The sequence below is a fragment of the Arvicola amphibius genome, chromosome 13 (genome assembly GCF_903992535.2).
Source record: "Arvicola amphibius chromosome 13, mArvAmp1.2, whole genome shotgun sequence".
Taxonomy (NCBI): domain Eukaryota; kingdom Metazoa; phylum Chordata; class Mammalia; order Rodentia; family Cricetidae; genus Arvicola; species Arvicola amphibius.
In genome coordinates this window covers 20,787,625-20,814,639 of record NC_052059.1, presented here as the reverse complement: position 1 = coordinate 20,814,639, position 27,015 = coordinate 20,787,625, and the positions used below count along the sequence as shown (strand labels likewise).

At 38.6% G+C, this 27,015-nt stretch overlaps 1 protein-coding gene across 2 annotated transcripts; it reads right to left on the bottom strand.

Annotated features, from left to right (window-relative positions):
• Positions 1-1,275: 1,275 nt before the first annotated feature.
• Dis3 (DIS3 homolog, exosome endoribonuclease and 3'-5' exoribonuclease) lies at positions 1,276-26,876 on the bottom strand. 2 transcript variants are annotated; one of them, XM_038309836.1, is made up of 21 exons: positions 26,534-26,876; positions 26,234-26,301; positions 23,244-23,437; positions 22,249-22,322; positions 21,061-21,228; positions 18,684-18,848; positions 17,151-17,264; positions 16,816-16,953; positions 15,812-15,958; positions 14,807-14,923; positions 14,464-14,565; positions 12,544-12,608; positions 12,376-12,460; positions 10,234-10,361; positions 8,546-8,632; positions 7,008-7,164; positions 4,888-5,102; positions 4,426-4,594; positions 4,159-4,317; positions 3,144-3,266; positions 1,276-2,555 (listed from the first exon to the last, which is right to left on the bottom strand). In XM_038309836.1, exons 1-21 carry the CDS (start codon positions 26,759-26,761, stop codon positions 2,472-2,474), a joined length of 2,787 nt encoding a protein of 928 aa, XP_038165764.1. In that variant the 5' UTR covers positions 26,762-26,876; the 3' UTR covers positions 1,276-2,471. The 2 variants fall into 2 exon arrangements, with proteins under 2 accessions (XP_038165764.1, XP_038165763.1); XM_038309835.1 differs by lacking the exon at positions 26,234-26,301 and adding an exon at positions 25,811-25,968.
• Positions 26,877-27,015: the final 139 nt, after the last annotated feature.

Below are 27,015 nucleotides of genomic sequence, written 5' to 3'. Positions count from 1 at the left end.
CTTTCAGTTTTTTAAAATAGTATCATTAAGTCAAATAACTTGTCTAGCTACTTGGTCTGGCCTTTATCTGTGAAATGGGAGTGGCAGTCCTCCAGTGGCTCCTTCAGTTTGTCTTGAGACCGTCTCACAATGTAGCCTAGGTTGGCACTGAACTTTTGTCTTCTTACATCAGTCACTAGAATGTAAGGGTCAAAGGTGTGTTGAGTTTCATCTGCAACCAGTCATCCTCAGTATCCCAGGGGAAATAGTTCTTAGGACCTTCCATGGATTTAAGAAACAAACCAAGGGATGCTAATGCTAGTGTCCTTCATTAAATGACACGGTCTTTGCATGTAAGACATGCACATCTTTTCATATACTTCAAGTCCTCTCAAATTACTTATATCTACTACAATGTGAATACAATGAAAATAGTTATGGTATCTGGGGGAATACTGACTAATATGAAAATGTCTAAACATATTTACACAGATGCATTTTCCCCCAAGTACTTTCGTCCTTTCAATCTGGAGATGCAAACCCTGGACACTGGGAGGATGACCATGTTCTGTGTAATCCGCTTAGCTACATAACTGGCACTAGGGAAAAAAAACATTTTAAAACCTCAAAGAAGGCCCTGGGGAATGTAGGTTTTTGATCATTAATTTGCTCAGTTGAGATTAAAGCCTGTACTTATTCTTGCCGCACAAGCATGAAAACCTAACTTCCGTGAGAGCTTGCCAGAATGTGATTGTGATCCCATTTTGGTTGGTGGAAACTTGATTCTAGCCAGTGTAGCTCAAAGTGACAATCTCTAAAGTTCAGTGAAAGACCCTGTTTCAAAAAATTAATGTGGAGAAACAACTGAGGAAGAAATTCAATGTCCAACTCTATAAACAACTAACAGATACAACTTACTGGCTTTTTATTACCAAGGTGACCCCATACTGCAGGTAAACTATGGTAAATAGCTTTTAACATTTTCAGCTTTGTTCTTGCTTGTATTTACATATGTTTGTATACTACCTGAGTGCTGGAGGACAGCAGTATTAGATCCCCTGGAATTGGAGTACAGATCATGCGGGCACTGAGAATCAAGCCCTGGTCCTCTGGCAAAACAGCCTTGCTTGCTCTTACCTGCTGAGCCATCTTTCCAGTACCTGACAAACAGTTCTTGTCTTGTGCTTTGCAATAGTCTAATCAAATCCAAGGCAATCATTATACCACTCAACTACATATTCAACTCAATAGCAAAAAAATTTGAGTGACTGGTGGGTAAAACTCAAGAGCAGTATCTTATACTCCTTGGAAAATTGAGTTTTTATTTCAGGAACATAACCATACCTGTTTACACATTGTTTGGCTGCTTATAAACCACAAGTACAGCAGGGCTGTCTGTAGTTGTAGTTCAGCCAACAGTCTGAAATGCTGTGGGCCAAATGCTGCTTGACTGTCTTCCTTCAGTTAAATCAAGTTCTGCCTTAACATATGGATATTATCTGCTGTTAATAGGAAATTGGAAAACAGTACTGAATGTGTGTTTGTATACGGGATACAGCTGTACCTCCATTATAGCCTGGGGACTTTTCAGCTGGTTACTACCACAAAAGTAGTTTACTAGACTAGAAACTGACTAAGCAAAGTGAAATGTTAAAATTTTCCTAATGTAATCATTAATCTGGGATGTGCAAGGCACGAGGTAGTCAAACTGGTACAACAAATGAGACTTCATTTGTTCCTTTAATATGTCTAATACAGTCCCTTCTCTCTTATATAATTGGGTATAACCAAAATTCAGAAGCCATTACTTGTTTTTGTAAGAAAGCAAACATTTCTACTTTGACTCCCTAGAGTGTAATGCCTTGTCTGAGAGAAACACTGGCGACACAGGTTGAGGAACTTATCACCTGTCAACAACATCACAATGTTCCCAATCCAAGATACCTGAGTTTTCTTTTTCTTATAATCCCAAAACATTCACTTCTGAGAACCACTAGTAAAGTAAGGAGGCTTTTCAAATGTGTGAACACAGTGTTGTAAGTAGGCAAATTAAAATGGCAAAAAGATCAAATGCCAAACACTGACAGCTCAAGATTTAGAAAGGCTTGTGCTTTGCTTCTAAAAATGTTAATTCTCCTCAGAAATTGCAGTTTTTCTATATTAAATAAAGTACTTATATAAAAATTAATCTGCTCGTCAATGAGCAGATGAGTACTCCCTTTAAATTATCATCACAGATCCTTGAAGTTGCTATTCTGTCACCGGTGATTTAAGTGATGGATATTCAAATGAATTTTTCTGCATAATTTTTGTTGTTGCAGAAGTACAGTCTAAGATAGATTTAGTCAGTAACTCAATAAAAATGCAAATTTCTTAAAATTATTGAAATGTACTTGAAAGTTACTATCATGCACACCAGTTTGTAAGTATGCTTTCAATTTTGTTGTTGTCTACAGTAATCATCAGTCTTTGAAGTTCACTGTTGCATGTAGCTACTTCTCAAGTTTCCTCTTCTTCCCTCCTGGCCCACTGAGATCCATGTCTGAAACATCAGGAGGAATATTTATTCCTGGTATCTAAAAGTGTAAATGGGAAAAATGAAGTGATTAGAAGCATCAAATAAGAAATGTGTACCTCACCTTCCCCTTTCCCACTATTACTTTCAACTTCAAATAGACTTTTCAGTGGAGGGGACTGAGTTAGAAGGATGCACCGCACACAGTTATGCACAGGAAGTAACCATGGTTCAGAAGTAAGCCAGAATGGAGGTGCACACCTGCAATCTCAGCACTTGGGAAGATCCTTGCAAATTCTAGGCTAGCCTTGTCTACATAGCAAGAAAACTGAGAAGCTTCAACTTGGCTTTTGTGTTTGTAATGTAACAATAACTCTTTCTTGTGTCCAATTTGCCCTATTGGATTTATGTTGCAATAAACAGCAAGCACCAAAAGCCAAAAGGTTAAAATTCAGGATTTTAAATGGAGCACCTGCAGTTAACTTGTATATTATAAACTAGAGTAAAGAAATAGGCAAGAGAATGGAATGGTCTTAAGGACCTCTAGAATCTCCGATGCCTGGAATCCAGTGCCAACATTTGGAATACCTAAGATCTTAACAAATTAGATGTTAACTTTTCCACACCATTAAATTAAGTTTGGTCTCACCTGTGGTTCCACAAGGGCCATGCGGATTTTCTGATGTTGAAGATTTGATGAATCTAATGTGATTTTTACTTTAACTTTATCAAAGACATGGAACACTGTACCTTCTATTCTGAGTGAAGGTATCTTGAAAAAAAAAAACATTTTATCAATATTGTCTCTTAAATATGAATCTCAATCCTACTTCCAGTTTATCTTCTATGGTAATTTAAAAGTTTAAAATTAAGGAGGACATGAAGTTGGGAAGGAGATGTGCTGGGTTCTGGGGGACGTTGGAGGGGAGAAGTGAGAGATAGATATGATCAAGATGTATTTCATTATATATAACATTTTCAAGGAATAAAAAATCCACAATATTAGTAAGCTTCTAGGTATTGAATATAAAAAACAAAAAACCCACATTAAACTTTACAGCCTCAAATATAGTCTATTTTTGTGCACACTTCATCTTGTCACTAAGGTAATCCTGAATGACGTCATTCATCTTAGTAAATTAGTTGTTTGTAGTAAAGTATCATTAAATATTCTCTAAGTTTAGTGGATGACGTGGATTTTCTGTCATGCATTTTGAGATTTAGGATATAAATTTACTGTGGACTAATCCTTCTGTACACTGTAAACTATATTGTGATTGGTTTAATAAAGCTGATAGCTTGACAGGGTAAGGTTAAGCGAGAAAACCAGACTAAGGACACCGGGAAAGAGAAGGGCAGAGTTGGAGGAGTCAGTCACAAGCCATATACAAAAGAAACAGGACATGTAGAAAACTAAATAACAAGCCATGAGCCACATGGTAAAACTTAGGTAAGAAATATGGGTTGATTTAAGTTGTAAGAACTAGTTAATAAGAAGCATTAATAAGTATCTGAGTGGTTATTTGGGGGTGGCTGCAGAGACACAGAAAAATTCCACCTACATAAATACAGAAAAATTTTAACAATTTATAGTTATGGTTTGCCAACTGTCAGAGAAAATATACCTCTCTTCCCCAAGAAAACAAGAATCAGCAATACCATACCTCATCATCATAAGTAAGCCGTGGCTTTGGTTTATCTTTTTCTTCAAAAAAAACTGTGCCTTCTAAGCCATACTTTGGAATTAGCACCACAATTGCATTCTTTCTTACAAAGAGAATATAGGCTTCTTCGCTTACTATTCCTTTGTTTTTGAAAAACAGCTGTAAAATACATACAATCTTGTTAGAAATCTTACTCTGAGATTTACAAAAATAATTTTGAAAATACCAAATAAACAAAATTTCCCACTACAAACAAAAGGCAAATACCTGGGTATGGAAAGCTACTGATGCACGCTGAGCATACTGAGCCATTTTATGCCGGAAATTGAGATTTTTACATATATCTGAAAGCTTGTGTTTATCTGTCAACTCCGGGTAAGTACAATCAGCCCCAATAGCCACAGCCAACAACCGATGAACAATTATATCTGCATATCTATATATGGAAGGTGAAATAAGAACAATGACAAATTAATTTTAAAATTTCTGTATTAAAAGTTAACCATTTTCACTGGGTAGTGGTAACACATGCCTTTAATCCCAGCACTTGGAAGGCAGAAACAGGCAGATCTCTCTGAGCTCGAGGCCAGTCCGGTCTACAAAGTGAGTTCTAGGACAGCCAGAGCTAGCTAAACAGTGAAACCCTATCTTGAAAAACTGAAGAAAAAAAGTTAACCATTTTCTCCCTCCTTTAGTTTTGTATGGAAAAAAAAAAAAAAAAACCAATACCTTCTGATGGGAGAAGTGAAATGTGTGTATATTGGGGAGGCTAAGCCATAGTGATGAAAGTCATTATCCATCCCAGAACAGAAGTAGACAGCTTGCATCATACAGCGAGTGGCCAATATCCTTAAAAGAGTGTTCAGGTACGGGAAATCAGGGGATTCAGCCCGGTCCAAAGAATCAGCCAAAGACTTGGCTGTATCAGTCTTAATTTCCAAATTCTGTCAATAAAAGGAAGAAAAGCACCAAATGAAACATCACAAAGTCAGTGGTATTGTCCTTCCTCCTTCTCCCTATTCCTGAGACAGTGGTCACACTGTGAAGCCCTGGATGGCCTGGAACCCATAGAGATTGGCTTGTCTCCACCTCCAAAATACTGGGATTAAAGGCATGCACTAGCATGCCCAGCCAGAATTAGCATGCTCTTTAAAATATAAATAGATCAAATAAAAATAGTGTTTGTGTACAGATAGTAAGCATTCATACATTTTATCTGTTAACTAGAGGCACTAAAAATAACTTTAAATAATGGCTGATTTATGCTGAATGTATCCGAAAGTCCCAAAGCATCAAGAATCCTGACGTTCCAGGGAGAGAGGAAGAGTGGAGGCAGTAGTGCCATTTCTTTGTCATAGTCCAGTTTATGCTTGCTAGTCTCTGAGGTGGTATAGCTGGCTCCTCTGCAGATTCTTTCCTTCCACTGAAAGTAAAAGTAAAAGCCAGAAGCAAGCTAGTCACAGGAAGAATATGTTCTGGTGCATCAAATTCAGCTGATGAACTCTACCTTAGCAAGAAACCCCTCCTTCCACTACCATGTCTTGTTAAGAAATAAGACAACCTCAGATAATCCCCCAATATGCAGTATCCTTGGGGCTGGGAAGCTGGGGCAGTTCAGATGGATAAAGATGGGGTATAAACTATAAAATCAGAAACTCATACCATACTATTCAAATAGTGATATTCCTTACATGCTTGCACAACAGGAAAAAAAAAGTAGCCTATACAAAATCCGAGGAAAACCAAGTAAGTTAGAGTCCTGCCAAGCCTAAGTATGATGAAACTAAAGGGGTATAAACAGCTGAAGAAAAAGTCCCCCTTTCCATGCATGTCATAAATAGCCTTCTTTTGTATGTATATGAACTGGGGTGACCTAAGGAGAAAACAAATTATTTGTGAATCTCTAAAAGCTATGCATTTCATAGAAGCTATGGGTCTTAGAGTTTCTATAACTATAATAAAATACCATGACCAAAAACTACTTGGGAGGAAAGGGTCTATTTCTGCTTACAGTTCCATATCACACAGTTCATCATCCAGAGATGTCAAGTCTGGAGACCAAGACAGGAAACTGAAGCAGGAACTTAAGTAGAACCCATGGAAGGACACTGCTTATTGGCTTGCTCAGCCTGTTTTCTTGTACCTGCTTAGGGGTAACACCGTTCACAATGGACTGAAAAGAATCATTAATCAAGAAAATGCCCCCAAAGGCTTGCCAACTAGAGGTCTTATAGAGGCATTTAAGTTTCTTCCTTTCAGATGACTCTAGCTTGTGTCTAATTGACAAAAGAACAAAAACAACAACAACAACAACAACAAAAAAATAGCCAGTCCACCATGTACAAAAGAAAGAGATGGAAGAGCAAACTATGTCTATGATACTGTAGATAACTTAGTTTAAATCATTTGGCTTTAAGAGTGAGTGGTCCTTGGGCTGGAGAGATGGCTCAGAGGTTAAGAGCACTGATAGTTCTTCCAGAGGTCCTGAGTTCAATTCCTAGCAACCACATGGTGGCTCACAACCATCTGTAATGAAATCTGGTGCCCTCTTCTGGCCTGCAGGCATACATGCAGATAGAACATTGTATACAAAATAAATAAATAAATCTTAAAAAAAAAAAAGAGTGAGTGCTCCTTATTGGACATAAAGGATGTTAGTATGTAGCTGGTGTCAATGGATATGTAGGAAGAGATGTTCAAATCCCAAATCACATTTTTTAATATCAAAAAGAGCTACTGGTGTAGTATATATCAACTAAACTTTTATGAAAACATGAATATTAATTTTTCAGTGTAATGGATAGATTATGCTACAAATGCATGTGACTTTTCAATCTTTAAGACTTTACCTTGGACTTGGCTGCCTTAACAAGAATTTCATAATTGGAGGGAGGTGGAGCTGGATGTTTTCGAAGCAGAGCATGTTCAGAAAATTCCTCATGAATTTTTTTTGCAACAGAAATATTTGCAAGTAACATAAATTCTTCCACCATGGAATTTGTTTCTCTGCCAGTTGGAAAAGCATAAGGAAAGAAGCTGAGACAGCTATCATCACATTTATTCCAAAGTTAACTTTTATAAGTGAGTAAATATTTTCCAGTGAAAACATTTGCAGGCAGCACATATCTATTTTCAGTACCTCGTGTTTCTCTAATTTCTCAGCTCCTATACTAACGGGTTACTACCTGTGTCTCTCTGGGGAAATTCTAGCATGCTAGAATTGTTGCAAATTGTACTCAAGGGAAAAAAAAAGAGAAGCGTCCCTAACTTTACTAACATAAAACAAAACTACTACGTTTACCTCCTCTTACAGAAATGGAGCTATGAAAATAAACTTTACTGAGAGAAGTAAAAGCTAGGTCACACAATATTATCTAAACTCCCCAAATTTTGACCAATAAATCACTAATATATTTTCAATAGCTAATTTGGGTGAGGCATTCTGCTGTAACAGTAGCACACACGACACTTCTGAGTCCTAGCTGACAGACGTGCACTAGTACTCTCTTCACAGAGGTCACTGTTACACCTGAATTCAGTTTGACTTCTCCTTCCTTAAGACAATGACACGTCTTCCTTCTGCAGTCTTTCCTAAGTTCTAAGCTAGTTAATAAACTATCTGCATGCTGTATCTACTGCTTCCTTTCTCTGGAATCACGGAACACACTAGTTTTCAGTCATGTTTCAGTTACTCAACATTTGTAAATTCTACTACCTTTTCAAGTATTAGGACCCCCACATAGGGAAGTCAAATGACTGGGTACTTCAAGTTGTATAAATTGTAAAGTAAGAACCAAAGTTTAGAGTTTAGCTTCAAAAACTCTATTTTTTAAAAGATTTATTAATGTTTCAATTATGTGCATGTTGTAGAATGTGTGTGTGTTTAAGACTGTGGGCACGTGTGTGTACACAAGATTGTAGGTCTGGGGAGGTCAGAGTCATTGGATCTCGCTGGAGCTGGAGTTACAAGCCAGCCATCATATGTGGGTGTTAGGAACAAACCTTGGGTCCTCTCACAGGGCAGCAATCTCTCCAGATGCAATGCCTGGGGTCCCTCGTACCTCTGCATACTGTGTTAAGTACTTAAAAGTCAATCAGTGCCATCTTTCTAGTTTTGCAACTATTACCACTTAAGTTCTAACATAAATTAATTCAGATCAAGGTAAATTTGAAATTTTTTCTACTACCTTATCCCAATTTTATATAAGAAAAGTTAAAAAGATCACATTTACTTTTGCGAATCGTTAATAAACCAGGAAATTTCATAGCTATTTGAACTGTAACAACTGTTTCTGGTATAAATACTCTGGTGATTAGTAATACACCACTTATTATATTTAAAATTAATATTTAATATCATTTATTTTTTTAAAAAAAAATCACATGCCTCAGTTCCTTGGTCTGTAGATCTATTGGATCATGAGTTTCACTGTCCATGTGGAATCGAACTTCTGGAGAAGACAGAGTCAAAGCCCTGAGTAAAAATGAGAGCAATTAGTCAGATGAACCAAGGACAGAGAAAACATTCTGTAAGTAATTCCCTTAAAACAGAAGATGAGTATATCAAGTACATAAACATTTTTCTTGGGAGGTTTTATGACCTCTACTAAGTTTAATGTCTGTTGGGGGAGGCTGCTTAGACTTGAAAAAAAAATCACAAAGAAACTATATTATATTCTAATATATTATTTAAATTACTGCTTGGCCAATCACTTAAGCGTAGTATTTCTTAAATTTGCCCATTTCTATTAATCTGTGTATTGCCATGTGGCTGTGGCTTACCAGCAAGGTTACAGTAGGCTCCGGTGGAGGCATATGGTTCTATGGCTTCTCCCTGACTCCACCTTATTTCTCTGTATATATATATCTTCCAGTCTGGCTATATTCTGTTAGGCCATTGGCCAAAAACAGCTTCTTTTTTAACTAAAGGTATTCACAGCATACAGTGGGGAGTCCCATATCAGATGTCTATATTCATATAAAGCCTCTCACATTTTTATTAAGCTACATAAATTTGCAAGTACTTTAAGTGGCTAAAAGAACAGGCAGACTGGAAAACAATATATTGTGATGGGCAACGATGGGGAGGACAAGAGCAGTTCTTATCTAAGTAGGTTAATCAGAGAAGATGTACAGGCAACCGAGCAGAGACTGATAAAATTACTACCACTCTTACATCGTAAGGACTGATGGCTATTCCTATTAGACTGCTGTGGCTCTCAAAATATGCTATGTTAAGGGCTTTATATGTGTGGTTCTTAATGGGTTGAAGGTTATATAAATAAATAGTTTTTAGATGTGATGCTACTTTCGTCAAGTTCCACATCAACCTCAAAGTCTGTTTCTTTTTCTTCGGGTTTTTTGAGACAGGGTCTCACTTCTAGGTTTGGATAGACTCAGACTGGCTATTTAAATCAGGCTGGCCTAGAATGGAAGTCATAAATTCACCTGTCTCTGCCTCCTGAGTGCAGAGATTAAAGACACATGTCACTCTGTACGATCTGGAAGTAACTTTAATGATATTGGACAATCATGGAGAAATTAGAAAAAAATTAATGATAACTTTATTTAATTATTCAAATATGGTAGTCACTGGTCACACTTGCTGCTGAGCCTAATTATCTGTGGCTTCAATTATGGAAGGATGGTACTTGCATTCAGGAACTTAATTCAGGCACTCTGTATGAATAGTCCAGAGCCAGCGTTTGCATCATCAGCAAAAGCATTTCTGTAATTGCTTCAAAATTATAGTGAGCATTCAAAATATAGTGAGAGCCCAGGCTCCAAGCTCTGAAAGGCTCCAAGCTCTGAAAGGCTTCCATACTTGGTCTCCACACACAGCAGTCTTTCAACACTGAAGCTATTTCTAACTGCTTTCTTTTTAACAAGTTTGTGCTGACACTCCTCCTCTTATGCCTGTTATGGCTAGGTAAATGCCATGATATAATCTATGAAGTACAGTCTACCAGCTAACAAAATTCTAACAAAATGCTCGAAAGACAAACATTATCTCAGTATAACTGATATTAATCATAATCATACACTAAAGCATGTCTTAGTAGATTAAGAACATACCCTTTTTCAATCCTTCCTCTTTTAAGAATTTTAGCTAGTTTATTTAGTCCACGGAGACTAGTGGTAATATCATCATTCATAGCAGCTGAATCAATTCTCATCTGTGCTTCAGCATATGTAAGAGAAGCCTAAGAAAGAAACCTTAGGTTAACATAATTCTCATAACCAATACAAACACATTTACTATTTGAACCATGCGTGTATCCATGTGTTAGGGCTGACCTATGCAGGCCACCATGCACATATGGCGGTCAAGGAGCGAGCTCCTCTTCCTCATTCGAGACAGGGTCTCTCATGTTCCCTGCTTGATAAAACAGGATAGCTAGCTAATCAGTGAGTCTCCTATCGGAGTACACTAGAATTGCAGACATGTACACTGCAACACAGCCTTTTCGTGAGTACTGGGAATCCTAATGTGAGTCTTTGGACTTGCAAAGAAAGCATTTTACACACACAGCCACCTCTAAACTGTAGTATTTTTATCTTATATTCCATGCTTTCAGGAAGCCTAAAATAAGTAACAAGAGAAATCTATAGAGATTCTTAACTTTATACCATGATTTCTAGTTTAACTCAAATATTCATTATTTAACATAAGCAAATTTCCATTAAAATAAAGGAAATGGCAGGTTTTTTCTATTTTCAGGATTTTTTAATAATAGAATATTTCATAATACTTTCATATTTTGTATATTTTCGGTAGTACTTGAATAAATCACAAAACAGGTTCTGGCTGTTCTCCTACTCACTGGCAAATAAGAAGAGTCTAGATATATTTTATAGGACACTAACCAACCAACAAAACAGTCCTCAAAATGCGGTGAAAATGATAAAAGTCTGAAGCAATCTCTAGTAACAGATAATCCAAATATGAAAATAGCTGCTTCTGTTTCTATGTGGAAAACTACTATTTTTTCAGATTAAAAGATAAAAGATTGAAATTCACAAACAGCATAAAGTAACATAATATAGGTTAAGTCAAGTTTCTGGGAGCACCTTTAGTGTTCCCTTTCTAGAAAAATATTTTATTATGTTCACTAATTTTTTATTTCAATTCATAAAATTTTGTTAAAACTACATCTCAGGATTATTGCCTCAATGTACTCTAAAATTATGAATCTCTAAAGGCTGAACTAATTCGCAACCCACTTGCTTGTTAACAGTTCCTGGGACTAGTCGTCAAAGCAGAGCGAGACGAGTCGTCAGAGCAGAGAGAGAATAGTCATCAGAGCAGAGCGAGACTAGTCAGAGCAGAGGGAGACTAGTCGTCAGAGCAGAGGGAGACTAGTCGTCAGAGCAGAGGGAGACTAGTTACAGAGCAGAGCGAGACTAGTCAGAGCAGAGGGAGACTAGTCGTCAGAGCAGAGGGAGAGTAGTCGTCAGAGCAGAGGGAGACTAGTCAGAGCAGAGGGAGACTAGTCGTCAGAGCAGAGGGAGAGTAGTCGTCAGAGCAAAGGGAGACTAGTTATAGAGCAGAGGGAGAGTAGTCGTCAGAGCAGAGGGAGACTAGTTACAGAGCAGAGCGAGACTAGTCAGAGCAGAGGGAGACTAGTCGTCAGAGCAGAGGGAGACTAGTTATAGAGCAGAGGGAGAGTAGTCGTCAGAGCAGAGGGAGACTAGTTATAGAGCAGAGGGAGAGTAGTCATCAGAGCAAAGAGAGACTAGTTATTGAGCAGAGGGAGAGTAGTCGTCAGAGCAGAGGGAGAGTAGTTATAGAGCAGAATGATACTGACTTGGAAGAAAATAATAGGCTAACTTTCTGAAAACATCATTACAAGAAAAAGGGTCTAGAATAGAAGACAATTTAGCACAAAATGAAGATGAATGTTAGAGAATATGGGGAGAGGTACAAAAATAAGAAAAATCTGGCTCCATTCTGTTTGAACATCTCAGGTTAATTCTACTGGAATCTAACTCTAACTTATGGTTATCCATGATGCACATGGTAATTTTCCCAACACTACTATTTTTTAAATAGGAATAGACTCAATTACTAGGGTTACCTTTAGTTGAGGTACATAGGTTCTAAGCTCCTGGATACCAGGACTGCTAAAATGCTGAACCTATCTTTTTCAAAAGTATCTAAGAATTTGTTAAAAGCACCAAAAATTTGAAATGTCAGATATGAATCATAACACTAACCTTTGAATTAATTACGCTTTTGGTAAATCTTGTTTTTAAGATTTCAGCATTATGATTCATTTCCCAAATACAGGAAAATGCCAACCTTAAGGAAAAAAGAGATGGTATTTGTTTATGGGAATCAATTAATATAGTTAACAAGACACTCTTATAAAAATGCAGAAATACCTGTCAACGTTGGATCTTAAGGAGCATAAGTTAGAGCTGAGCAACTCCGGAACCATGTCAATCCTCTGAAAGAGATGACAACAGACCTTAGGTTACCCAGTCACACTCACACGTCTTCATTTCCATCTACAAACAGCATCACGTGAGCAGGAAAGAGGGCAGTGTATTCTTGTAGTTTTATTAGAGAATTAACAACATGACAAAGTCTTCAGAAAAAGACACAAAATTGTGGCAGAAGTCAGTAAGGGTGGTATGTACGCCAGTGGACTGAAGTTTCAGCCCTCTGGTGAAGCAACTCCCTATCCTCTCAAAATCTGAAATTTCTGGTCTCTTTAAGTTGGTACCTAATAACTTATAAGCCTTTACCAAGAGAAGGTTTTTCCCACTGCTAACCCAAACTACATGGTGCTTTAAATATACTTTAAGTGAGAGGAAAAATAAACCTTAGAGAAAAAGCATTATGCTATACTTTGAGCAGGAATCTGTAATAGAGTATAACCTTCCCCTCTGATTATTTGGTCTATTTAAGTTTATAAAACCATACTTGAAAATGTTATTTTATGTGTATGCAAGTTTTGCTTGCATATGTAACATGTACATTCCTGGTGCCTAAAGAGACCATAAAAGAATATTGGATCCTCTGGAAATGGAGGTACAGGCTGCTGTAAGAAGTCTTATAAAACTGACCCCAAGTCCTCTGGAAGAACAGCCAATACTTTTAACTTCTGAGCCATCTCCTCAGCCCACCACTGCCCACCCCCTCAATCATAGAGAATAAATGCTACGTAATTCATACCGACTAATTTAAATATTATTTGGATGATTGGATAGCACAAACAAATTACAATTTTTGTTTTGAGTTTGAGGATGGTGCATATACATATTCATGTATATAGAAGCCAGATGTTGACATTAGGCATCTTCCTTGTTCACACACCACTGTATTTTCTGAGACAGGGTCTCTCCCTGAACCTGGACTTCACTGATTTGGCTATGCTGGCTAGCCAATGATATTTGGAAATTCACTTGTTTCCACCCACCAGCACTAGGGTTACAGATGTGGTAGTTTCTATCCATGAGTGCTGGGTTACAGATGTGGTAGTTTCTATCCGTGAGTGCTGGGTTACAGATGTGGTACAGTTTCTACCAGTGAGTGCTGGGTTACAGATGTGGTACAGTTTCTATCCGTGAGTGCTGGGTTACAGATGTGGTAGTTTCTATCTGTGAGTGCTGGGTTACAGATGTGGTAGTTTCTATCCGTGAGTGCTGGGTTACAGATGTGGTACAGTTTCTACCAGTGAGTGCTGGGTTACAGATGTGGTACAGTTTCTATCCGTGAGTGCTGGGTTACAGATGTGGTAGTTTCTATCCGTGAGTGCTGGGTTACAGATGTGGTAGTTTCTACCAGTGAGTGCTGGGTTACAGATGTGGTACAGTTTCTATCAGTGAGTGCTGGGTTACAGATGTGGTACAGTTTCTATCAGTGAGTGCTGGGATACAGATGTGGTACAGTTTTTATCAGTGAGTGCTGGGTTACAGATGTGGTACAGTTTCTATCAGTGAGTGCTGGGTTACAGATGTGGTAGTTTCTATTTGGCTCCAGTGAGCTGAATTCAGGCCTTCATGTTTTGTGTGGCAGGTTCTTTATCAACTGAACTATTGCTCCAGGCCACAAAATGAAGTATTTTCTGTGATTTAGGACACATTCACCCATGAATTTCCATTAGCTAAATAAATCATGTATTTATTGTGATTGTTCATGAAACCAAAAGTTCCTGGCTTAGCCTTCAAAAAGATGAGGCAGGATAATCAAGAGTTCGAGGCTATTCCTGGCCTACACATCAAGCACCAGTGTTCATTAAAACGAAACAAAACACCAAAGTGCTATGATCAGTAAGATTGTAAACGTAATACATTTACCTTTTCACAAAGATAAACAGTTGTTCCTCTTCTGGCTGATTCTTGATCCAACGCATTTCCTGGCCTGATGAAATGGCTAACGTCAGCAATGTGAACACCAACCTTAAAAAGATTAAAGCGAAAGGATGCCAATCTGCATTACTAATAGCACAGACTAATGATGGAATTTAGATGAGAAAAATGTGGCTAACCTGAAAATGGACTCCGTCACAGCTCCTAACTCAACCTCTAACATTCCCATTAGTTTTTGTAGCTATAATTTTATATTCTTTCTACAATAAGAAGAAACAATGAACCCTAGAAGTGAATCACATTTAGCTAAGAGTACTGAGCCAATATATACCTCCAAATTTCCATTACTGAGTTTTCTACAATGCAGGGCATCATCTATGTCAGTACATCCTGGAGGGTCGACACTGCAAACACACAGATGTCTCAGGTCTTCTCGGTTTTTCATGTCCTAGAAAATACCATGTTAAAAAGAAAAAATATTAACTTGAGTAACACAACAGCAACATAGCTCTTAGGAAATAAATATCCCCACAAACATAAGTTAGATTTCCATGGAGAAACTTTACATATGCCACTAGTTCTATAGTCTGGAAGATGTCATCTCTCAGAGAAAAAAGGTGGAAGATTTGTACAACACCTAATTGATGGAGTACGGTCCAAGAATGGGGATGAACTGTTCTTGGATGATGCTTTCACCTCCCCCCCCCCAGGACTGTGGATAGGAGTGAGTTTACTTTGGATTACCCATTACAACTGGCTATTGTCATTTGCTTATATGCCACTATGGAAAAACATGTTTTTGCCACATTCAGCTTGTTCTTGTGATTGTACACCTTACTTATGTAACTCTACTTAACACTCGAGTATAAACTGTCTGATGCTCTCAATAAAGTTGTCTATTGCATAAGCATTTAGTCTGCCTCATTTTTAGACTCTATTCTCCCAGATTCCACTCCTTTTAGAGCAGGAAACACCTAAAAATGCTGTAAGTAAATGTGAACAAGTAGCCATGGTTTCTACATATTTAAAAACACACAGAGAAATTACATTAATGACACCCTGATCTGATGGCTCAGTCCTGTATTTGTAGATACTCAGAAGCCTGAGGCAGGAGAAATGAAAGTTCAAGGTCGACTTGGTTTACAGAATAAGATCCAGGCCAGCCTGGACAACGTAAGACCCATGGTAAAATAGGGCTGAGGACTCAGTCCAGTGGCAGAGGGCTTAACTCACCTGTAGAATGCCCTGTGTTCAAACCCGAATGATAACAGCACAGAACAGAAACTCCCTAGGATAACAGAGACCCCATAAAGTCACTGATTCCTTTTCAACTCACCTTCTCAGTAATACTCCACGGCATCTTGGGCAGGAAGCTAAGGACAGCCTGGGAAAAGGGCTGATGAGGAACATCATGTTCAAGCAACAGAACTTCTGTTTCTGTCTCTTTCTCTCCAACATCACCTAAATTTTTAACAAAGTGTCCCTGAAATCAAAAGGTATTATCAGAAAGGCACACTTTGCAAATAATTAATATTTCATTATATTAACTATCTTGCAGCATTTTTACTCAGTGTTTCTAAATTTTTCTCTAACAACATATTAAAAACCCTTTGGCCAGGCAGTGGTGGCACACACCTTCAAACCCAGCACTTGGAAGGCAGGTGGAGGGCATCCTGGTCTACAGAGTGAGTTCTAAGAGAGCCAGAGCTACACAGAGAAACCCTGTCTAGAAAAACCAAAAAGGAAATACCACCCTTTGGGCCTGGAGAGACGGATATGTGGTTAAGAACACTGTTGATCTTGCAGAGGGCCCAGGTCGACTGCCAGCACCCACGTGGTGACCTACAACTATCTGTAACTGCAGTCCCGGAGATCTGACTGACAGCCCCTGCGGGCCTTCCTGTGCATCGGGCATGTACTGTGGCACACAGACATACACAGGCAAAATGTCCACACACAGAAAAGCAAACAAGAAAAAAAAAAAGCCTCTGGAAAACTAAAGGTGAAAATGAAAAAATTTTTCAACTGCCTATAAGAGCCTGGTTCTTAGACCACAATGCCTATCTATGTTTAGTACTCTTTAACCTTAATATTTTCAAAATTTGATTAAAATTTACTCAGGACACAAATGTTTCTTCCATAAAATTTATCAGTAAATGGTATTAGGCGACTTGAGTAAAATTATCCACATGACTTATACTAGAATTATATAAAATTCATCTATACTACTTACTAGGTAACCACATTTGTGTACATAAAATTATTACTTTCACTAAAAATCAACAGTATTGGTTCACAAATTTTAAACACATAAAGGTAAAATTACTCTTTTAGGCTTACATTTGGATATCTAGAATTTCTAGGCCAACCATCAATAGCAACAATAATTCTCCGTCCTTCTAGTGCAGAAGCCTGTCTGGTTTCTATTCGAATTCGTGGAATTCTCTTATCAGCAGGTGTAAAAAGATGTCTTCTTGACTAGAAAAGAATTAAAAAAAATTGCAGTCTGGGGATCAATCCTAATAATTCCAGCACATGCTACGCAAGTACCGCACCACTGCACTCTAACCCAGGAGAATGACTGTATGTACACAATCTGAAAACCCGGCAGAGGAGTGCTGAGTTCCAGTCGGTGAGAATCATTCTCCAACAGTGCTAACAAGAGCTCTACTCACCTCCTTAATATCAGACTTGGAAAGCATGCCGCAATATGGTCTCCAGTTCCTTTTTATTATTCCTACAACTCTACCTGTAGCCCTCAACATTTTTTCACTTACAGCAGTCTTAAGCTGAAATACAAAATGAAAATCTTCAATTATTTTTCTTCTATGTAAAATGAAGTAAGTTTTCTTCCAAATTAGATTATGCACATGGACACTAATACATTCAGGTAGCAAATAATGGCATGAAATTCAGAACCTTTATGCCTCAAAGTTCTAGACATGTACATACCAACTGAACAATGCTTATTGTTCCATAACAAAGCACTCCATAAATGATAAATCAAGAGGCATATATCTGATGTGTGTTAGAACTCAGTGTTTTCTTTTTTTTTTAAGGCATAAAGCTTTATTAAAGGGGAGAGAGAGAGAGAGAGAGAGAGAGAGAGAGAGAGAGGGAGGAAGAGAGAAAAAGGCATGTGTGCACACACAAAGGGACAGTGAGAAGAGCAGAACTCAGTGTTTTCCAATTTAATTTGAGGACTTACAAAAACACACATAAGTCTAGGAATTAAGAGACTGAGACTTAGTAGCAGTTTAGACTAACAAGATACATGTAGTTAATAATTAGTTACTATATATTTATTACAGTGACCACGACATGTTAAAGCTAGTCAATTACAAAATAAATGCATCTTCAATTTATCTCAAAATAAAAGTCAAACAAAGGATATAAACCATGAGAAATAGATTCTATAAAATTTTACCTCCAGTGACTAGATTCAGCATGAATGCTATAGTCAGACTTCAGGAAATTAAATGTAACCAACGAAAAGAGCTACCCTTTTAATTTGATACAAGTGTGTTAGCCTCATAAAATGGGTAAGTAGGTCATTTCTAATAGACTTAACAACACATAAGGAATAACTCAATCTCCCTAATAAACATCTTAGTAGAAATGGAATAAGCATGTACAAAGACAAAGATACAGAAGCACATTTTCTAAGGAAATTTTAATATTGCAAAAAATTTTTCAGGAAATTTTACATTTCTATTTACTTAAACTTCATAAATTCGACCATATCCCAAATATTAACAGACTTCCACTTCCAAACTCAAACAATTCTAAATACTTAAACTCATTTGAGTAAAATGTCATTAAAAGATGAGTTTGTATACTTAGAGCAGAACTACACACATAACTTGTATTAAAATTAAAAGTACAGACTTGAGACTGGAGAGATGGCTCAGTAGTTAAGTATACTGGCTGCTCTTCCAGAGAACCTCGTTTGTTCCCAAATCACACATGGAAGCTTATAACTGTCAGTAATTCCAGTTCCAGGGCTCTAACATCCTTTTCTGGCTTCTGCAGGCAATACAGACAAGCTACACAGACATCCATGCAGGTAAAATACCCACACATATCAAATAAAAATGAATAAACCTTTAAGAAGAATTTTGAACTGTGATTTCATTCAATAAATATGAAAACAATGGCACGTTAAATAGCACAACAATGCGGAAAATAAAACCTGTGTTCTCTCATACCATGAGTTCTCTCTCCTCATCTCTCTCCACATCATCTTCCGTTGGACCTTCATCATGTAAAACCACAGAAGATGGTGCCACCCACTGACTCCTGGGCAGAAGCTCCACAGCCACAACGTCTTCATGAATAGCTCTATTTAGATGTCTTAGTCCTTGTATAAGTATCTGGGCAAACCACCAAATGGCATGTGTTAAAATAGATTAAATGGCAGTAATGAGAAAGTTGTCTAATAGAGGGCAATATTCTGTATGATACCTAACTCTCTTAATGATTTTCCTATTTTAAAATAATAACCTGAGTCAGGGTTCTTGGGTAAGTACATGCGACACAAACATTGTTCATCTGAATTTGGTCCCCAGAACCCATAATGGGAGGAGAAAACTGACTTCTGAAAGTTGCCCTTCATTTCCCCATCATACTTTGGCGGTTCACTCTCGACCCACATATCCACATCATATAACACAATCTTAACCATTTTAAAAATTAAAATGAAAAAGGCATTGTTCTTCATTATACAGTCTTAATTTGTAAACTTTAAGGGAAAAAAGTTCAAGAAATATGGCTTTTGTTTATGACTTCACCACAAACAATGGTGATTAAGTAGTTGGGAAAATCAAACTACTTAAATCTCAAGGTCTTGGTTGGTGAACATGAAAACACAACCGATTTCACGGACTGGGGTTGGTGAAATGCAGCAGCCACCAGTCCGACAAATCTGATGAACGGCTATCATGTGATATGAAGCCTTCTTTCTGCTGTGCAGCTATTTATTATAGGCAGATAGATAAAAACAGGAACATCTTAAAATTTTAGAGTATTTGATGTTTCTCTTAAAAGGCAAGTTAGTAGAAATTTTTTTAAATAATCAGTCTCATAATTCATTTATTAGCTGAGCAATGGTGGAGCACGCCTTTAATCCCAGCACTCGAGAGGCAGAGGCAAGTGCGATCTCTGTGAATTTGAGGTCAGCCAGGTCTACAGACTGAATTCAAGGTCAGCATGGTTACAAGTAGAAACCCCTTCTCAAAAATACCAAAGCAGTCTGGTGGGGGGGGGGGGCACACCTTTAATCCCAGCACTCAGAAGGCAGAGGTAGGCAGATCTCTGTGAGTTCAAGGCCAGCCTGATGTACAGAATTAGTTCTAAGCTCCAAAGCTACACAGAGAAACCCTGCCTCAAAAAACCAGGGAATGGCCGGGCGGTGGTGGCGCACGCCTTTAATCCCAGCACTTGGGAGGCAGAGGCAGGTGGATCTCTGTGAGTTCGAGACCAGCCTGGTCTACAAGAGCTAGCTCCAGGACAGGCTCTAAAGCTGCAGAGAAACCCTGTCTCGAAAAAACAAAAAAAAAAAAAAAAAAAAAAACAAAAAAAAAAAAAAAAAAAAAAAACAAAAAAAAAAAAAAAAAAAAAAAAAGGGAATGGGGGGGGTTCTTTATTATAATAGTGTTTATTACTCTTACTAACTAGAAAGAGAAGGTAAGGTAGAGAAATGGCTATCAAGGTTTTTCTTGGAAGCACGCAGATCTGAAAAAGCCTACAGACCATGGAACAATCCTGGGCACAGTAGTTCCGCGCCGGAGCTTACTGGCCAGTTCATCTAGCCTAACTGCTGGACTCTAGACAAAAGAAAGTCTACAAGGAAATACACCAAACTTCTAAGGCATCACCTGTCCTCGGGCCTCCATACTCACAGGTTAATTAAAAATAAAAAGTTAGGCAAATTAAAAATCTCATACAAAAATTTTACACCAAATATTTCAGTGTATAAAGATATAAAGATTTATAGAGGCCAGCAAGACGGCTCATCAGAAATCGAAGGCTTGCCACTAAGCCTGAGATTTTGAGTTCAATACCTGGGTCTCACTTTTTGCGAGGAGAGAACCAAACCCTGTCCAAGTTGTTTTCTGACCTCCATTAATAGTGTGCATGCACACATACATACACAAAATAAAATCTTAAAAAACTTTAAAAGGCAAGCTTCTATACTGTCTTAGTTAGGGTTTCTATTGCTACGATGAAACACCACGATCTAAAAGCAAGTTGGGGAGGAAAAGGTTAATTTGATTTACACTTCAGCAATACTGTTCATCACTGAAGGAAGCCAGACAGGAAGAGAAAGAGGGAAGGAGTTTGGAGGCAGGAGCTGATGCAGAGGCCAGGGAGGGGAACTTACTGGCTTGCTTCCCATGGTTTGCTCAGCCCACCTTCTATAGAACCCAGGATCAGCCCCATCCACTATGGACTGGGCCTCCTTCACCGATCACTACTTGAGAAAATGCTGGGTGTCGTCACAAGGCATCTCCTCAACTGAGGCTCCCTCCTCTTGATGACTCTAGCTTGTGTCGACACACAAAACCAGCTGGTACACCTACTTACCTCTTTTTCATCTTCTTTGTCTCCGTGAATCCACACTGTGGCTTCTAAATAATTTTCCCTGCTAGCTCTAAATGTTCCTTGAAGGTATGAACCAGATTTTATGCCTTGTTGGAGCTTACTTAAGGGAAGATGCTCTGAAAATATTATTTTTCCACTTTCTATTTCATTCTATGAAATAAACAAATCAAAAGTCTGTTTATTTGATGCACTGCTTTCAAGAGTATCACACAAGTTAAATCTACTCTGTAGAATAGACAACTGAATCTACACTGAGAGTGGTGCGTCTTCCAGACCACCGCCATCTACACAACTCGCTGCCATGACAGGGTCGTCTTTTTAATGATGCTCAATTAAAATGGCCGCCACTAAGTACAAATTCTTTAGACTAGCTGGATATGTATAATACAGCTGGGAAAATGGATCTTAAAATTACATTTAAGCACCTACATGAACTAGTAATTAGTTATCAGATAGAATGCTCCAAATCATGTATTCCAAAAGGTCAGTTCAGTTGCATCTTTTAGAATTCTTTTAGTTTGTAAAATGGTTAAAGACAAATAGGACGGGAGAACAACTGTTAGAGAAACAGAATGGACACACATATCTGGTCCTAGTAGATACAGCCACTTTGATGAAACAGCTGTCATGAAAGAAGATATAAAGTCAACCTTTTTTGTTTCTTGTTCTTTTGATAGTAGTAGATTAACCATTTAAAAATATATCTGACAGTCAAAGTATGAGATTCAGTGTTAAGTTCCACATCTTCAGCAAGGCTACTAACTGTACAGAAATCCAGTAAGAGTTTGGGTCTTATTAATAACACTGCATACTTATTTGTGAGGTCTTAAAATAAAATTTTTAATAAATTAAAATAGCTACCATTCACACTTATCATAACTATGTGATATGATAAACAACAAGAGTTACATGAATTCTTCCAATTATACTTCATTCAGTTCTAATAATGGTATAGTTACTGCTATTTAGCTTACATACAAAGTCGATGTATTTAGCAGAGTTTATTTCAATAAGCCGATCACAGTTACCTTGTTTACAACCTAACTCTGTTCCTGTTATCGCTTATTGGCATGTTCTAATTTCTAAATCTTTTGTAACTATAAACCTAATATCCTAGATGGCCATGTTTGTATTTTCTTTTCTTCAAGAACAGAACATACTGACACATACCGTGTCTTCAGACAAGCAAGCAAGACGATCTATAAGTTCAGGATTAGCAGTCAGGCTTTTTACATACTCCTCACCTGAAAAAAAATAAAAACTGTCATCTAGGCACGAGAGAACATGAATGAACTTGTGTTGACAGTACATCTGCCATTTTTCATACATGAAACAAAAACCAATCTGTTGATGTAATCATGACTGAAAATGGGTCCAACATACATGAATTTTTACTATGTCAACTGCAAATAGTGAGGAAAATGAACAGCCACTATTTACAACTGCTTATTAAGCTCACTGACAACTTTAAAATGTAAAAAGAATGCGGGGCAGCAGTGGTACACGCCTTTAGTCTCAGAACTCAAGAGGTAGAGGTAGGAAGATCTCTGTGAACTGGAGGCGAGCCAGGTCTACACAATGAGTCCTAGAACAGCTGGAGTTGCTGTTACACAAAGAAACCTTGCCCTGAGAAACTAAAAATAAATACAGTAAAAATAATTAAAAAATAAATAAATAAAATAGGGGGCTGGAGAGATGGCTCAGTGATTAAGAGTACTGACTGCGCTTCCAGAGGACCCAGGTTCAATTCCCAGCATCCGTATGGCAGCTCACAACTATCTGAAGATCCAGTTGCAGGGGATCTGACACCTTAACACAAATGCACATAAAATAGTTAAATAAACAATAAAAAAATTAAAAAATAAAATGTAAAAAGAAAGATGGTCCAGCAATCAAAAACACCTACTGCTCTTGCAAAGGCCTTGGTTTCAGTTTCCAGCACCAAAACAGTGGCTAATAACCATCCCTAATGTACATAATACGCATACATACATGCAGGCAAAAGATTCACATATTAAAAATTGAAAAACATTTGTTTCAAATGTAAAAAGATAATGTTCAATTATACAGGAAAATGATATTTTGAGTCATGTGAACATATGGCCCAATACTAATTTTTATATACAGTTGCAAATATGCATAGAAGTGTATACATTCAGACCTACACGTGAAAGCTGGGATTCCTTCTTCTACAGCCTTTTCTTTGTTTTTCTTGTCATTTGTTATAAGGATAACTTGCAGCTGGTTTTCTGCTGATATTTTCTTCAAATGTTCATTGTACCATTTTGCTGCTACTCGAATGGCTCTGTCATTTCTGTCATTAGCATTTTCTCCCTGTTCTTGTTCAATGTAGGTTTCTCTAAATGTAAAGAGGCAAACCATGAAATAAAAGTGAACCAGCAAAAACAAACGTGTAAAAACTTCTGAGACATAAATGTTTGACATCCGCTAAAAAGCCAGTGGTATACATATTTGGTTGAAATTTATATGGTCAGAAAAATTCTGTTAAGATCCTTTGAAGTTTTCAAGATAATTCTCTTGAGATGAAATTTATGCTTTTAGTAGGAAAATACAAAAGCTCAAATAGTTTCATTTCATAAAAAGAAAATTAGATCAGAATTTAGACTTCAAACTGAGATGTGCTATGTAAATGTTGTGTGATGTTTTACTTTTTTGGGGGGGGGACCCACCATCCAGTTCCCAAATAAATATACAGAGGTTTATTATTACTTACAAATGCCTGACCTTTTGGCTTATTTCTTCCTAGCTTTTCTTACTTAAATTATCCCATCTATCTTCGGCTTCAGGGCTTTTATCTTTCTCTATTCCTATATCCCTTTCTTTTCTTCCTACTCCGTGTCTGGCTGTGTAGTTGGGTGGTTGACCCCTGATGGGATGCCGTCCTCTTCTTCCTCATTTCTCCTTCTATTTAAACTCGCTGCCTGCTATAACCCTGCCTAGCCTTGCTCCTGTCTTTATTGGTCGTTCAGCTCTTTATTAGGGCCATCAGATGTTTTAGACAAGCAAAGAATCACAGCTTCACAGAGTTAAACAAATGCATCATAAACAAAAGTCATACACCTTAAAATAGTATTCCCCAACAGGGATGTTAATAGTTTACTGGGTAAGAGGGATTAATAGAACTTTGAAGACAAGATAATAAAACTTTACTCAACAAACCATGGATTAACAGTCAACTGCTAGGCTCTACAGTGATTGTAGATCACTGTGTAATCATGTGCTTCAATGGCCATTCACTACATGATCCTTTTGATCATTCATAGTAAACACTAAATCCATAGCAAAGCCTATGTAGACCCCACAAGGCCACGGCTCTCACATATGAGAGTGCACTTCCATAGCTCTGCAAAGCCATCTTCTCAGCACTGCTGTACTCCCTACCATTAACTGTATCACTAATGCTTCCACGGTGCGTCCAACCTTTTGATGCTGCAACGTAAGTTTGTGCATGTACAAATGTGTTGGGCCACATTTGTAACTATTCTGGCTACAAATCTGATAAGCCTAAGCTTATCAGTAAATGCAATGGTCATTAAATTTGAATTTAGTTTTAATATGACAGACTTAAGAAACAAAATCTATATGAGATTTGCTTAGTGTCCTAAAAGTCTTCCAATATTGTTAAGTCCTACTCAAAGCACTTGAACTAAGAAATCTTGCTAAGCCTCCATTAGGAATCTGATGAGCATGTTACACACAACCTCGGTCTGGTTCCAGAAAACAAGTGGTTCTGTCTATGGAGTCTAAGGTGATGCGATGACTGAGCAGCCCACAGACACTTTAACTGTGTGTATACGGGTGTGCATACATGCACGTGCGTGTTTAAGCAATACTTAGTTTCAAGATACAAGAGCTACATCTGACAAGGTATGAAAACATGTGGATGATTAAACTTGGCACTACTTATATACTCTTGGCAAAGGCCAAAGATGCTGCTAAGTAAGCACCTCCAACCTGTAAGATAGATTTCATACAACAAAAAACTACTTAGTCCAAAATGTCAATAATGTCAAGGTCGAGAAAGTGACTAGAGTGTCCTAGATGCCCATCATCCACTATTTGTGACCACAGGCAATCCCGTATGTTCTGAAAGCACCCATTTCATTCAAAAGTCACGAACCTAAATTATAGTAAAGAACTGCCCTTCGAAATCCAATTTTAATAAATCAGCTGTAACATATTAGTTTAAACTTTAAAGCTTATTAATCGTATGTTCATTTTTAAAAATCTTTTTCGCAGACTCACTCCTTTAGTTTACCAGCTGTACGCTATTTACACACACGGCATCGCAGGAGCCCAAATGATCTCATCTCCAAAGAACCTATCATTCAGCTCAATATACACAACTTAGACAAGGATTCTGACATAAAGGTACCATGATAGCTGGTAGATCCGGTTTAAGGTGTGAGCCCACTAACACTGTGACCTTACCTGAGTCCCGCTTAGCACACAGCTAAGTAACAACCCAACAGCAAACAGAACTACAGATCAGCTTTGACAAATGACTCCTAGGCACTTTCTTGGTTTTGTTTTTGTTTGTTTTGTTTTGTTTTTTTAAGACAGGATTTCTCTGTAGCTTTGGAGCCCATCCTGAAAATAGCTTTTGTAGACCAGGATGGTCTCGAACTCAGAGATCCTTCTGCCTCTGCCTCCCGAGCGCCCAGGCACTTTCTTTTAACTTTCGGTGAGCCTACGGTCTTGTGAGACTTACTTATGGTGCTCGTTAGTGAATGTGTAAAAATGCTTCTCCCGGTTATTCGTCACATCCCTGATCCGCTTATAGATGGGGGCACTCCGGTTTCTCACTTCCTGGAGGACTGTCTGGAGCACAATGACATTCCTGATAGCTGGGTCCTCCAGAACATCAATCTTAAAAACAAAAGCGAAAAGTTAATTTCCCCCATGTTCACGTAGAAACTGTTTCTGTCAAGCCTAAAATTCTGTCACAGTTTAATACACCGGCTCTCCCTTGGGCCAAAGTGTCTGTCACTTTGCTGTAGAACAACCGACAACAGTCACTCGGCCCTGCAGGCTTGAGAAGAGCACCCGCAAACGGACCACAAAAGTTTGCAGTACTAAAACTATTAACAAATAAATCTGCTGGCCCACACAGTTTTTGTTTGTAGGCACTTACAAGCTGCCTGGGGGTCGCAATCTGGAGGCCACAGAAGCCCAGGTCCCCGGCTTCCAGGCACTTATAATCTAAAGTAGAAGAGACACCAGGAGTTAGAAAATTAACGTGTCGAAAACTACGACTCCAAGAACAGAAAAAAACGGAAATAAATAAAACAACAACGTTAGGGAAATGTACCTCTGCCTGGACAACTGGAAGCGAGGGTGGCCATGGTACCTGCCTCTCCATCCCGAAACCCGCCTCTCTCGGGTTCCCTCTCTGCCACGCCCCCGTCACCACGCGGCCCGCCGGCCCACGCACCTGGTGCAGCAGCACGTTAGTGTCCGGCAGGAGGTAGTGCGGCCACGGGCAGAGGCTGCTCGCCTGGTCGCCGGGCTGCGACTCCAGGGCCGGAGCGGCATGCGCCCCGTCGCAGGCCGCGCAGGTCGGGGCCCCGCAGCCGATGTCATCCCGCAGGTAGTGCTCGCGCACGATCTTTACCACGCCGCCCGCGCGGGTCTTCTTTAAGAACGTTTTGGACTTGAGCATCTTGGCTCCCGGCGTAGAATCCGGACCCGGGCGGAATCCCGACCGCTACAGAACTCTGGCCGAAAACACGCCGGGTCAGAAACAGAGGCGCCTAGGCAAGCCACCACCTCTCGTATTTCCTTTTCTTCCCGCGAGCTGCGAATACGCACGTCTCGCGAGAAAACACGCCACGCCTGACTGGTCGTGTTAGTCCCCTGATTATCGAGGCGATTGGGCCACAGTATATCGTTTCCGCCCGCAGCTGGGCGGGGTTC